The sequence below is a fragment of the Lithobates pipiens genome, unplaced genomic scaffold (assembly GCF_037356315.1).
Source record: "Lithobates pipiens isolate NorthernLeopardFrog02 unplaced genomic scaffold, aLitPip1_a1.2 Scaffold_13, whole genome shotgun sequence".
Classification (NCBI taxonomy): Eukaryota; Metazoa; Chordata; class Amphibia; order Anura; family Ranidae; genus Lithobates; species Lithobates pipiens.
Window position 1 is genome coordinate 14219686 of NW_027507718.1, and position 14296 is coordinate 14233981.

The 14296-nt window shown below is 46.5% G+C and overlaps 1 protein-coding gene across 2 annotated transcripts in view; it reads right to left on the reverse strand.

The window, feature by feature from the left end:
- The window catches only part of IDNK (IDNK gluconokinase), a 28665-nt gene extending 15768 nt beyond the window's left edge, over nt 1–12897 (reverse strand). Inside the window, exons 1-3 of one of the 2 annotated variants that reach the window (XM_077474868.1) lie at nt 12766–12897; nt 7340–7370; nt 3451–3537 (exon numbers count right to left, since the gene is read on the reverse strand). In XM_077474868.1, the coding sequence (XP_077330994.1) occupies nt 3451–3537; nt 7340–7370; nt 12766–12803 (156 nt within the window). In that variant the 5' untranslated portion in view covers nt 12804–12897. The remainder of the gene's footprint in view (nt 1–3450; nt 3538–7339; nt 7371–12765) is intronic. The other variant, XM_077474869.1, reaches the window with a different exon arrangement.
- Nucleotides 12898–14296: the final 1399 nt, after the last annotated feature.

The following is a 14296-nucleotide window of genomic DNA, read 5'->3' on the forward strand; positions in this document are numbered from 1 at the left end:
GTACCCCCCTAACCCCCCCAATAAAGGTTTAACCCCGTGATCACCCCCCGTCGCCAGTGTCACTAAGGCTGGGTTCACATTGCAGCGGTTTATGAGAACGGATGTGATTCGCACCGCACTGCAGTGCAAATCACATCCGATCTCTGTGCGATTCGAGTTCAGCCATTCACCGCACCCGCCGCACCCGCCGCAAATTCGCACGGGACCCTTTTTTTGGCCCGCAGCAGAATCGGATCGCATGGGTGTTCACACCATGCGATCCGAGTTTGCAGATCGCACTGCGATATGCGAACTGATCTGGGGGTGTCAGTAACATTTCACTGACACTCCCAGCAGTTCGCATAGGGCAGTGTGAACTGCTGCCGGGAGGCATGCGATGCGGGAACCCGCCGCGCATTCGTGGCGTTCCCGCATCGCTCCAGTGTGAACCCAGCCTAATAAGCGATCGTTTTTCTGATCGCTGTATTAGTGTCACAGGTGACGCTAGTTAGGCAGGTAGGTATTTAGGTTCGCTGCAGCTTTTTATAGCGCCAGGGACCCCCATATACTACCGCATAAAGCCCCCTAATTGCCCCCTAGTTAACCCTTTCACCAGTGATCACCATATAACTGTTACAGGTGACGCTGGTTGGTTAGTTATTTTTTTATAGTTTCAGGGCACCCGCCATTTATTACCTAGTCTCACTAGTGTACCCCTAAATTTAGGGGTGTCTACTTTCCAAAATGGGGTCATTTGGGGGGGGTTTGTGCCATCTTGGCATTTTATGGCCTTCAAAACTGTAACGCCCTTAGAAAGCCTGAAGGCGGTGCTTGGTTTTCGGGGCCCCGTACGCGGCTAGGCTCCCAAAAAGTCCCACATATGTGGTATCCCCATACTCAGGAGAAGCAGCAGAATTTATTTTGGGGTGTCATTTCACATATGCCCATGGCATGCGTGAGCAATATATCATTTAGTGACAACTTTGTGAAAAAAAAAAAAAAAAAAAAAAAGTTTGTAATTTTCCCGCAACTTGTGGCAAAATATAAAATATTCCATGGACTCAACATGCCTCTCAGCAAATAGCTTGGGGTGTCTACTTTCTAAAATGGGGTCATTTGTGGGGGTTTTGTGCCATCTTGGCATTTTATGGCCTTTAAAACTGTAATAGGTAGTGAGGAGTGAAATCAAAAAATTACGCCCTTAGAAAGCCTGAAGGCGGTGCTTGGTTTTCGGGGCCCCGTACGCGGCTAGGCTCCCAAAAAGTCCCACATATGTGGTATCCCCGTACTCAGGAGAAGCAGCAGAATTTATTTTGGGGTGTCATTTCACATATGCCCATGGCATGCATGAGCAATATATCATTTAGTGACAACTTTGTTAAAAAAAAAAAAAAAAAAAAAAAGTTTGTAATTTTCCCGCAACTTGTGGCAAAATATAAAATATTCCATGAACTCAACATGCCTCTCAGCAAATAGCTTGGGGTGTCTACTTTCTAAAATGGGGTCATTTGTGGGGGTTTTGTGCCATCTTGGCATTTTATGGCCTTCAAAACTGTAATAGGTAGTGAGAAGTGAACTCAAAAATTTACGCCCTTAGAAAGCCTGAAGGCGGTGCTTGGTTTTCGGGGCCCCGTACGCGGCTAGGCTCCCAAAAAGTCCCACATATGTGGTATCCCCATACTCAGGAGAAGCAGCAGAATTTATTTTGGGGTGTCATTTCACATACGCCCATAGCATGTGTGAGCAATATATCATTTAGTGACAACTTAGTGTAAAAAAAAAAAAAAAAATTTTTTTTTGTCATTATTCAATCGCTTGAGGCAAAAAAATAAAATATTCAATGGGCTCAACATGCCTCTTATCAATTTCCTTAGGGGGTCTACTTTCCAAAATGGGGTCATTTGGGGGGGTTTTGTACTGCCCTGCCATTTTAGCACCTCAAGAAATGAGATAGGCAGTCGTAAACTAAAAGCTGCGTAAATTCCAGAAAACGTACCTTAGTTTGTAGATGTGACAACTTTTGCGCAAACCAATAAATATACAATTATTGACTTTTTTTTTACCAAAGACATGTGGCTGAATACATTTTGGCCTAAATGTATGACTAAAATTGAGTTTATTGGATTTTTCTAATAACAAAAAGTAGAAAATATCATTTTTTTTCAAAATTTGCGGTCTTTTTACGTTTATATCGCAAAAAATAAAAATCGCAGAGGCAATCAAATACCATCAAAAGAAAGCTCTATTTGTGGGAAGAAAAGGACGCAAATTTTGTTTGGGTACAACATTGCATGACCGCGCAATTACCAGTTAAAGCAGCGCAGTGCCAAAGTGTAAAAAGACCTCTGGTCATTTACCAGCAAAATGGTCCGGTCTGAAAGTGGTTAAGCAAAGTAATCATACACAACTTAGGTTTGTATATTAAAAACTATGCATACAGCCTTTTGAATGCCTTGTAAGGATGGTTATAAGTTTTTGCAACATTCACAAACAAGACGATTTGTGACAATTGCCGTATAGCTCAGTCCTTTTATAAAGAGCTTGCTGGTTTTCCAGTTGCTGCCAGTTCGACAAGGACTGTGATCCAGGTAGGTGCTGAAGAGAACAACAGTTGAGGCAACAGTCTTCAGTAAATATTTAAAAATACTGCAATTGATTTAAGTCTTGGATTATCTTTAGAGTAGCACAGATCTCATTAAATCCAAGGTGTTCTGTAATGCAAATATTGACCACAGCCTCCTTCTGACAACACACCCTTCTACTGGCCAGTAAGATTCCTCAAGGCATTTGTTGGAAAAAAGGAAGGTAAGAGTTGAAGCCCACAGAAATTTGTGATCACTTTTATCCTAATAGTTCACCCTAGATTTTAGAAATCCTATGGCTCTTTGAAGATAAATGTAGGATATGAACAGCCACCTGGAACATACCTACTCTATGAAGCTGGGGCCACTTGGCAAGGCACTGTAAGGGCCAGATTCAAACTTGCACTGGAAAATGTACAATATACTCAAAATTAAAGTGGTTCTAAAACACGACATATTTTACCTTAATACATTTTCCTGCATTTAGGTTGTATTGTGCCCCCATCACCATAAATACTTACCTCAGTCCTATCTCTATACAAGGCTCTGCCCATCTGCAGTGGCACCGTTCTCTGTTTCTCTCTTCATAATACACAAAGGCAGCAGCGGGAGCCTGTTTGATTTTAATCAAATCCTGTGAGGAGGGAGCAGGGGGCAGGGTTGAGCCACGTGGTGTGTGCCTATAGATGCACACAGCCTGGCTCGAGAGTGAGTCTACACCCCCATAGCAAGTAATTTGCAACAACCAATATCATAAGAACTAATAACTTACTTTAAAATATATATTTCTCCAACAATTGAGAATAAAATCTAAACTATGTTTTTCTTTCTACATAAATTAACATCACATCTCATTATCACATGGCTATAATATATGAAATATGTTTACCTGATCATTTAATGGGATCCCTTTTCCCATTTTCATTTTATTGTTATGTGGATGGTAATCATCTGCATCGTAGAATTTCCACCCTAGCTACAATAAAATAAACAGAGTGCTTTAAAATTGTCATTATAGACAATGGGGCTGATTTACTAAAATTGTCCAAAATCTGGTGCAGTTCTGCGCAGAAACTAATCAGCTTCTATGTTGGCTGACCATGCACAACTGCACCAGATTTTACACTCTCCAGTTTTAGTGAATCAACCCCAATGGGTTTCTGATAGCTAATAACATTAGTAAAGCTAATACTTGAGGACGTTGAAACTGGAAATACTGCACTGTGCATTGCATACTACTAACCTCAGAATTTTGCATTACACACTACTAACTCCTGAACTTTTGAAGATTTACTCCTGATCTTTGCACTGTATTACTGATCCCTGTACTCTGTGTTACATATTTATGATCTGAGGAGTTACTTACCCCTGACCACTGCAATTTGCATTTTATATTAACCTCTGAGCTATTTACTCCTGACCCCTGCATTACCTACTACCGGCCTTAGAGCCTTGCATTACTTACCACTAACCTCTGAACTCTTCAATCTTTCCTTACTTTTTAACCACTTCAATACCGGGCCATAGTCATATGACGTCCGCAGATGGGATCTCCCATCCTGGGCGAGCGTCATATGACGTCCTCAATATCTCGCCACTCCTGCGGGCCCCCGGGGGCCCTCAGAGCAGCGATCGTGGATGAGGTATGTCCCTCGGACACAGCCCATCCCTGATCCGGGTAAAGAGCCAATAATAAATGGCTCTTTACCATGTGACCGGTTGTGTCCAATCACAGCCGGTCACATGCACGGCGCTCGTGCACGCCCCTAGGGAGCGCACAGAGCAGCAATCAGGGATGCGGCCTGTCACCCTGACACAGCCCAACCCCAAACACAGTAAAGAGCCAATGAAATTGGCTCTTTACTATGTGACCGGCTGTGTCCAATCACAGGCGGTCACAGAATGTAAACAAACCACGGTAACGAGATGTTATTGGGTTCTCTTCCTCACACACCGATTGTGTGTGAGAAGGAGATTGCGGTAACATATCGTTACCACTTACAGTACACACCAAAACACACTGATTACCCCCCAATAAAGAGTACCTGTCACCACCCATCAAAGTACCCGAGTACCTGTCCAAGTCCATCCGAGTACCCGAGTACCTGTCACAATCCATCCGAGTACCCGAGTACCTGTCACCACCCATCAAAGTACCCGAGTACCTGTCGCAGCCCATCCGAGTACCCAAGTACCTGTCACAGCCCATCCGAGTACCCAAGTACCTGTCACAGCCCATCCGAGTACCCGAGTACCTGTCACAGCCCATCCGAGTACCCGAGTACCTGTCACAGCCCATCCGAGTACCCGAGTACCTGTCACAGCCCATCCGAGTACCCGAGTACCTGTCACAGCCCATCCGAGTACCTGAGTATCTGTCACAGCCCATCTGAGTACCTGTCACAGCCCATCTGAGTACCCGAGTACCTGTCACAGTCAATCTGAGTACTCACAGTTCATCTGAGTACACCAGTACCTGAGTACCTGTCACAGCCCATCTGAGTACCAGTCACCAGCCCATCAGAGTACCCGAGTACCTGTCACCAGGTCATCGGCGTGCCCGAGTACCTGTCACCAGGCCATCGGCGTGCCCGAGTACCTGTCACCAGGCCATCGGCGTGCCCGAGTACCTGTCACCAGGCCATCGGCGTGCCCAAGTACCTGTCACCGGCGTGCCCGAGTACCTGTCACCAGGCCACCGGAGTGCCCGAGTACCTGTCACCAGGCCACCGGCGTGCCCGAGTACCTGTCACCAGGCCACCGGCGTGCCCGAGTACCTGTCACCAGGCCATCGGAGTACCCGAGTATCTTTCACCAGCCGATCAGAGTACCCAAGTACCTGTCACCAGCCCATCAGAGTATCCGAGTACCTACCTGCAGCCCATGCCTCATAGAATATATGTTGGGGTGTTTGCTTTCAAAAATGGGGTCATTTTGTGGGCAATTCCACTGTCCTGATGCTCCTAGACCTTCAAAAGTGTGATAGGTAGGAATGAAATGAGATGTGTAATTTATGTTCCTAGAACGCCTGAAGGTACTACTTCAATGTTGGGCCTCTGTATGTGGACTGGCTGTGTAAAAGTCTCACATGTGGTATCGACATACTCAGGACGAGTAGCAGAATGTATTTTGGGGTGTCATTTTTGCTATGTACATGCTTTGAGTTAGAAATATCTTATAAACTGACCACTTTGTGTAAAAAATAAGTTTTAATTTTCTTTCTACATTTTCCGAAGACTTTTGGAAAAAAATGAACCATTCAAAAGACTCATTATGCCTCATAGAATAGACATTGGGGTGTCTGCTTTCCAAAATGGGGTCATTTTGTGGGTAATACCACTTTCCTGTGGCTCCAGGGCCTTCACAAATGTAATAGGTGGTTAGGAAATTAGAGGTGACTGTGCTCCCTGCATGTTGGACCTATCTGTGTGGCCAGCCTGTGTAAAAGTCACACACATGTGGATATCGCCTTACTCAGGAGTAGCAGAATGTATTTTGGGGTGTAATTTGAAGTATGCATATGCTGTGTGTGAGAAATAACTTGTTATTATGACAATTTTTGTGAAAAAAACATTTTTAATATCCCAAGACTTGTAGGAAAAAATTACAACTTCAAAAAACTCACCATGCCTCTTGCTAAATACCTTGGACTGTCTACTTTTCAAAAAGGGGTCACATGGGGGTATTTGTACTTTTCTAGCATCAGGTGTGATCAGATGTGATCAATTTTCAATGATTTGCACCATAGCTTGTAGACTCTATAACTTTCACAGACACTAAATAATATCCACTAATTTGGGTTATTTTTACCAAAGAGATGTAGCCGTATAAATTTTGGCCCAAATTTATGAACAAAAATTACTTATTTGCAAAATTTTATCATAGAAACAAAAAAAAAAAAAAAGTGTGTTTTTTTCAAAATTTTCACTTATGTCGCAAAAAATAAAAAACTCAGTGGTGATTAAATACCACCAAAATAAAGCTCTATTTGTATGAAAAAAAATTATACATTTTGTTTGGGTACAGTGTTGCATGATAGTGATCTTTTATCTCATCCATATTGTTTGGATAGCTCTCCATCTTTTCCAGGGTTTCCCACCCCTGGCTTAGCTATGTACAAATACATGTTAAACATGTAAAAATACATGTTAAATATCACCATGCATGCCAAAGTGAGAGCAATAATTCTAGAGCCATCGTTCATAGTTAACCCTTAACTGTGTTCTGTGCAGCCACATGCAGGTAGCCTGCTCAAATCAATGACAGGTTTTCCACATCCCAGAGAGTATATCCATGCAAGATGCCTGTGCATTCCACACGGATGAAGACAGATCATTACACCCATGCAAATGGGGCTTTGCGGGGCAGATATGGCTTGGGAAATATCCTGACTTTACAGTCTGGATCCACCCAGGTGCCTGGACTGGCAGCTGGCTCAGACTCTCAGCAATCTTACCCCCCTCCACAGCCCAGCACTTCAGTGAGCACTGGAGGGGCAAAGCACCGGCTCTCTGCTGAGTGGAGCCTGAGAATTGAGCGATCAGCGGTCTTTTATCGCTCAGTTTTTGGTCTTAGAAGCAACAAGGGACAGTTGCAGAATTGGATCGATGCTGCATCCACCTAGGCAAGTATACATTTTTTGTGTTTTGTTTTTTAAACCCATACTTCGCTTTTTAAATATCAACTATGAATTTTATATTTCTCTATCACCCAATACACAGTAGTCATATCGCACGGTTTAGTTATGTTTTCCCAATGTACTTTGATAATAAACCTACCTTATTAGCCAGTTGGGATCCTACCTCAGTTCTGTAAGAAAATCAGATATGAAGAGACAATGATGTAGACAGGTCATTGATGTCTGAACTTATAATCAGGCAATGTAGAGGATAGTGAAGGATTGACAACGACCATAAATGACCCAAGTGCTTCATGCAAGTCATAGAGATCTTAGAGAATCCTGTAAATGGCTAATTAAAAGAAAATTCAGTTTTCTCCCTTCTGCAACTACCCCTACCCTTCCATTCCTGACACGTCCTTTCCCTCTCAATCCAAGCACCCAAGACCTTAGACTGCTGGTGTATGGGGGAGAGGACACTTCGGGGACCAGTCTAGTAGTAGCGGGTAATTAAATTGTACCCTTGTTCTGCCACCTAGACCTAAACAAGCAGTTACCCTTTGCAGTGGGAGTACAGCCCCACTGCAAGAGAGGATTTTCAAGTTTCCCGGAGTTGGGCTTTAAAGTGTATTTACGTTTTTAAACATTTGCATAGAGTATGGAAGAATTAGATTGTCATTCAAGTTCATATTACTGTATTGTTGGGTAGATTTACCCTCTGTATTTGTCCTGGTGACCAGATTAGGAGTGGAGGGAAATCTCCCAATGGGAACACCTGTTTCATTGACAACATTCTAAGGGGGAATACACCTTACTTTGTAGATACTTTCTCTTACCTCCTGTTACATCTCCTGGACAGGAAGTAAACGGAAAATTCCCCAACATTAAAAATGGAAAAACTATAAGTATACTGACAATTATTTTAAACCTTTCCTTCTTTATCTAAAACAAACAAACATAAAATTTTTAACTATACATAAAAGCCGCCTTTCACCTTTTTGTGTGTGTGTATATTATATAAAGGCGGCTTTATGTATAGTTAAAAATGTTATGTTTGTTTGTTTTAGATATTGTTGGGGAGATTTCCGTTTACTTCCTGTCCGGGAGATGCAACAGTAGTTAGGAGAATTTTTTTTTATATATATATATATATATATATATATATATATATATATATATATATATATATATATATATATATACACACACACACTACATGCCTTTTTAAATATTTTTTTGGGTGACAGTGCCAGAATAGTATTTTTAAGCATCAGTCATTTCTTGGGTTAAATATGGTGGTTCACCCTGTCTTGGACAAGCTACCAGTTGTTTGAAATCTATGCCAATTGTAGATTATTCCCCTTAGGCCCCTTTCACACTAACGTCCCGTTCAGGCCCGCCTGTCAGTTTTTCAGGCGGACCTGAACGGGTGCTCCATAGAGGTCTATGGAGCGTCGGATGTCAGCGGTGACATGTCCGCTGACATCCGACCCGCTCCGATCCGAAAAAGTGTGACGGAGGAAAAAGCTATTTTTCCATCCGTCTGCGGATCGGATCGGATGACGACGGGCACTGCGGTCCGTCGTCATCCGATCTCCCATAGGGGAGAGCGGCGCTGTGACAGGTCCGTCCCTGCACAGTGTGCGGAGACAGACCTGTCATCTCCCTGCTCAGCGGGGATCGGCGGAGTGATCCCCGCTGAGCAAACGGACATCCACGGGGCGGATCAGAACTGATCCGCCCCGTGTGAAAGGACCCTTACAGTGGAACGATTGATTTCAAATCATTTGGTGATGCTGTTTATATCCTTTGCCAGACTCATGGGCATCTACAACCTTTCTTCCTGAGGCGATTGGAAAACTGTTGATCTTGCCATAATGATACTACACACATCAATAGTAAAGAGAACACCAGACTCTAGATATCTGAATTTAATTAAGACAGGTTCCACCTACACACTCTGTTATTCTGGACAGCCGCATTCTTGAAAAATTGCCTTTTTTTATTTCGAAAAGTTCACATCAAAATCAAGGATGAAAATCACAGCAGACAGAAGAGCTGACGTTTCACACTAACAGTAGTGCTTATTCAGGTTCACACTATTGCGGGTTGTTGCGAGCGTGAGAACCCCACCTGTTCCCACACTCGCAACCAAAACACGCTGCTCTTTAAAATGCGTGGGGCTGCTATTCACTCCTAATGGCACCCTCATGCATCTAAAATCTCAATCTCATTTGCGGGTGCGAGAACTACCGGGAAATCCCATGGTGCATGGTGCTGCGCCTGCTGAATGGGCCAGCAGTCATCAGGGTCCTGTGAGGTGTCCCAAAACACTGCAGGGAGGGGGAAAGGAGAACTCCCACTCGGGTCACATAGGCCAGGGGTCTCCAAACTATCTAAAAAAGGAGTCAGTTCACTGTGCTTCAGACTTTAGGGGCCAGACCATGGTCATTGGGAGTAGAAAATGCCCTGACATCAGTGGGAGTAAACAATGTCCCATCTTTGGTATTAGGGGAATTATTAGCCCCATCATTAGTGTCAGTTGAAGAAATAGTACCCTATCCTTGTTGTCAGTGGGAGGAATAGTGCCCCATCATTTGTGTCGGTAGAAGGAATAGTGCCCCATTGTTGGTGTCAGTGGAAGGAATAGTGCCCCATTGTTGGTGTCAGTGGAAGGAATAGTGCCCCATTGTTGGTGTCAGTGGAAGGAATAGTGCCCCATTGTTGGTGTCAGTGGAAGGAATAGTGCCCCATTGTTGGTGTCAGTGGAAGGAATAGTGTCCCATTGTTGGTGTAGGCAAGAAAATGGCTGCATTCGGCCCCTGGGCTGCTGTTTGGAGACCATTGGCCTAGGAGACCTGATAGTAAATGGGAGCAGGTACCTGTCAAAACAAGGTACTCTCTTCCCCCACCCAAAAAAAAGTTACCGTACATGCCAAATGTGGCAGGGGAGGAGTGCTTAAAGTGGTACTTCCCCTTTTGGGTGGAGCACTGTTTAAGGGGAGGCTGAAGACTTTAATGTGAAAGGGGATGGGAGTGAAGCTGAGGGCTCTGAGATGTGAAAAGCACTGTCTACTGAGTGCTCTCATGTGAAAGATGGCTGGGGGTACTCAGCGCTCTGATGTGAAGTGGGAATGGACTGAGCTCTCTGGTGTAAGGTGGGGAGTGATTGAGCTCTCTGACGTAAGGTTGGGATGGACTGAGCTCTCTGACGTAAGGTTGGGATGGACTGAGCTCTCTGACGTAAGGTTGGGATGGACTGAGCTCTCTGACGTAAGGTTGGGATGGACTGAGCTCTCTGACGTAAGGTGGGGATGGAGTGAGCTCTCTGACGTAAGGTTGGGATGGACTGAGCTCTCTGACGTAAGGTTGGGATGGACTGAGCTCTCTGACGTAAGGTGGGGATGGAGTGAGCTCTCTGACGTAAGGTTGGGATGGACTGAGCTCTCTGACGTAAGGTGGGGATGGAGTGAGCTCTCTGACGTAAGGTGGGGATGGAGTGAGCTCTCTGACGTAAGGTGGGGATGGACTGAGCTCTCTGACGTAAGGTGGGGATGGACTGAGCTCTCTGACGTAAGGTGGGGATGGACTGAGCTCTCTGACGTAAGGTGGGGATGGACTGAGCTCTCTGACGTAAGGTGGGGATGGACTGAGCTCTCTGACGTAAGGTGGGGATGGACTGAGCTCTCTGACGTAAGGTGGGGATGGACTGAGCTCTCTGACGTAAGGTGGGGATGGACTGAGCTCTCTGACGTAAGGTGGGGATGGACTGAGCTCTCTGACGTAAGGTGGGGATGGACTGAGGGCTCTGACGTAAGGTGGGGATGGACTGAGGGCTCTGACGTAAGGTGGGGATGGACTGAGGGCTCTGACGTAAGGTGGGGATGGACTGAGGGCTCTGACGTAAGGTGGGGATGGACTGAGCTCTCTGACGTAAGGTGGGGATGGACTGAGCTCTCTGACGTAAGGTGGGGATGGACTGAGGGCTCTGACGTAAGGTGGGGATGGACTGAGGGCTCTGACGTAAGGTGGGGATGGACTGAGCTCTCTGACGTAAGGTGGGGATGGACTGAGCTCTCTGACGTAAGGTGGGGATGGACTGAGCTCTCTGACGTAAGGTGGGGATGGACTGAGCTCTCTGACGTAAGGTGGGGATGGACTGAGCTCTCTGACGTAAGGTGGGGATGGACTGAGCTCTCTGACGTAAGGTGGGGATGGACTGAGGGCTCTGACGTAAGGTGGGGATGGACTGAGGGCTCTGACGTAAGGTGGGGATGGACTGAGGGCTCTGACGTAAGGTGGGGATGGACTGAGGGCTCTGACGTAAGGTGGGGATGGACTGAGGGCTCTGACGTAAGGCGGGGATGGACTGAGGGCTCTGACGTAAGGCGGGGATGGACTGAGGGCTCTGATGTAAGGCGGGGATGGACTGAGGACTCTGGTGTAAGGCGGGGATGGACTGAGGGCTCTGATGTAAGGTGGGGATGGACTGAGGGCTCTGATGTAAGGCGGGGATGGACTGAGGACTCTGGTGTAAGGTGGGGATGGACTGAGGGCTCCGATGTAAGGTGGGGATGGACTGAGGGCTCTGATGTAAGGTGGGGATGGACTGAGGGCTCTGATGTAAGGTGGGGATGGACTGAGGGCTCTGATGTAAGGCGGGGATGGACTGAGGACTCTGACGTAAGATGGGGATGGACTGAGGGCTCTGATGTAAGGTGGGGATGGACTGAGGGCTCTGATGTAAGGTGGGGATGGACTGAGGGCTCTGATGTAAGGTGGGGATGGACTGAGGGCTGTGATGTAAGGCGGGGATGGACTGAGGGCTCTGATGTAAGGCGGGGATGGACTGAGGGCTCTGATGTAAGGCGGGGATGGACTGAGGACTCTGACGTAAGATGGGGATGGACTGAGGGCTCTGATGTAAGGCGGGGATGGACTGAGGGCTCTGATGTAAGGCGGGGATGGACTGAGGACTCTGGTGTAAGGTGGGGATGGACTGAGGGCTCTGATGTAAGGCGGGGATGGACTGAGGGCTCTGATGTAAGGCGGGGATGGACTGAGGGCTCTGATGTAAGGCGGGGATGGACTGAGGGCTCTGATGTAAGGCGGGGATGGACTGAGGACTCTGGTGTAAGGTGGGGATGGACTGAGGGCTCTGAGGACTTTGGGGGAAAAAGGGGGGGGGGGGGCTGTGAACTTGAATGTGATGGAAGGTGGGGACCCTGAGAGGTCTCATGTGAAGGGGGGGGGGGGTCTAGTAAGGATTCTGATGTGGTAGAGGACCTCATGATGTATGTTCCTAAAAGATGCCATAAATGCCAAGAGGTTGGGATACACAAGGGTCCATGTGTTGTGAGTGTGCAGTATGTGTGAGATCATTGTATAATACAAGAGCAGCCAGACTCTGCATTATTGTATAACACATATTCCACCTCCTATATAGTATATCTCCTCACTAATACAGCACAGATTGTGTCCTCATGTAAACACACTACTCCCTCCTCCTCTATGTACACAGCGCTGCCCCGCGTACAGCTAAGCCCCTCACAGCTCACAGAATCCTCTCACACACATTATACATACTTCCCACAGCCGCTCACTCCCATTATCACCACTATCATTGCCCTCCTCGGGATCACTCCGTGCTGCGACCCGGAAGCCTGCTGGAATCTACTGTATATCTGTCTTCTGCGTGTATTCCGGCTGTTAGTAGAGAACCCCTGTAGGCTTCATCAGGTACTGCACAAAAGCACGCCCCTGCCGTTGAAGTGGAACCTTACTCTCCCAATCAACTTCTTAAAGCGGGAGTCCACCGGGACTCCGCGTTTTTTTTTTTTTTTTTTTTAAAAGCCAGCAGCTACAAATACTGCAGCTGCTGACTTTTAAAATAGTGACACTTACCTGTCCAGCGCGCCCGCGATGTCGGCACCCGAAGCCGATCGCTAGGTCGTCTGTCGGGTCCTGCCGCCACCATCTTGGGTATGGAAATCAGGAAATGGAGCCTTTCGGCTTCATTTCCCGGTTCCCTACTGCGCATGCGAGAGCCGCGCGGCGCAATCCGGACGGTCCCCGCTGCCTCTGGGAACTGTGTGTTTCCCAGCAGGCAGCGGGGCGCTTGCGCAAAGGGGCGGGCAGTTGCGGAAAGGGGCGTAATCCACGCCCCTTTCCGCAGACAGCTATCCCGGAAGTGGGTGCAGTTAACTGGATTATCCAGGTAACTGCACCCCCCTCCCCCCTGAAAGGTGCCAATTGTGGCGCCGGAGGGGGGGGGATTCCGATGAGCGGAGGTCCATTTTAGGGTGGACCTCCGCTTTAAATCCTCATGCTGCTGGCATTAGGAAATAGATGGGAAATGATATCAGATTTTCTTGTTATACTTTTTTTTTTTTTTTTTACATTTCTTCGGTTACTTTGTTGTTGTTCTTTTTGCCTAGGCATATGATGTCATACTTCCCAGGAGTCTTCAGGAGAGGAGGGGATTTTCTCAGCAAAGCATACCCTCCTGCATGCATAGTTGTCAACATTGTAAAAAAAATATAGGGCCACTTTTTTGGCTGTAGGCACAGACTTATTATAATTAAGGGGTGGGGCATGCATTTGTAGGCGTGACATAGCAAAAAAAAAAAGAAAAATGTGGCACGCTGCGATCGCCGAGCTTAACAATGATCGTCGTTGACGTGAAACAGTGGGTGTGGCTTATATGGGCGTAGTTCAAATGGGGGTGTGGTTAGAGTCTGAAATGAATAAGAGAGAGGGGAAAAGAGGGAGAGAGAAAGAAGGAGGGAAGGAAAGAGGGATGGAGGGAAAGCAGGCCCACATCCTATACCACAATAGAAATGTGTATTCCAGAGTTTAACAAATCAGATAAAGATACTCCAAACACCTGGTGTTGGCACTTCAATCATACCAGCACCATGGTTGCTGTGGTGTCATGATGATTGAAGCACATTATTACTATTATTACATTGTAATATAGAATTAAATCATTCAACTCACCATAATCCAGAATCAGTGGGACCCCTGAGCGTGTCATCTGCCATGTCACCTGCCACCAGACGCCATCAGGTGCCCCCAGCAGAGTCCATCCTTGCATCAGGTGCCACCAGCAGAGTCC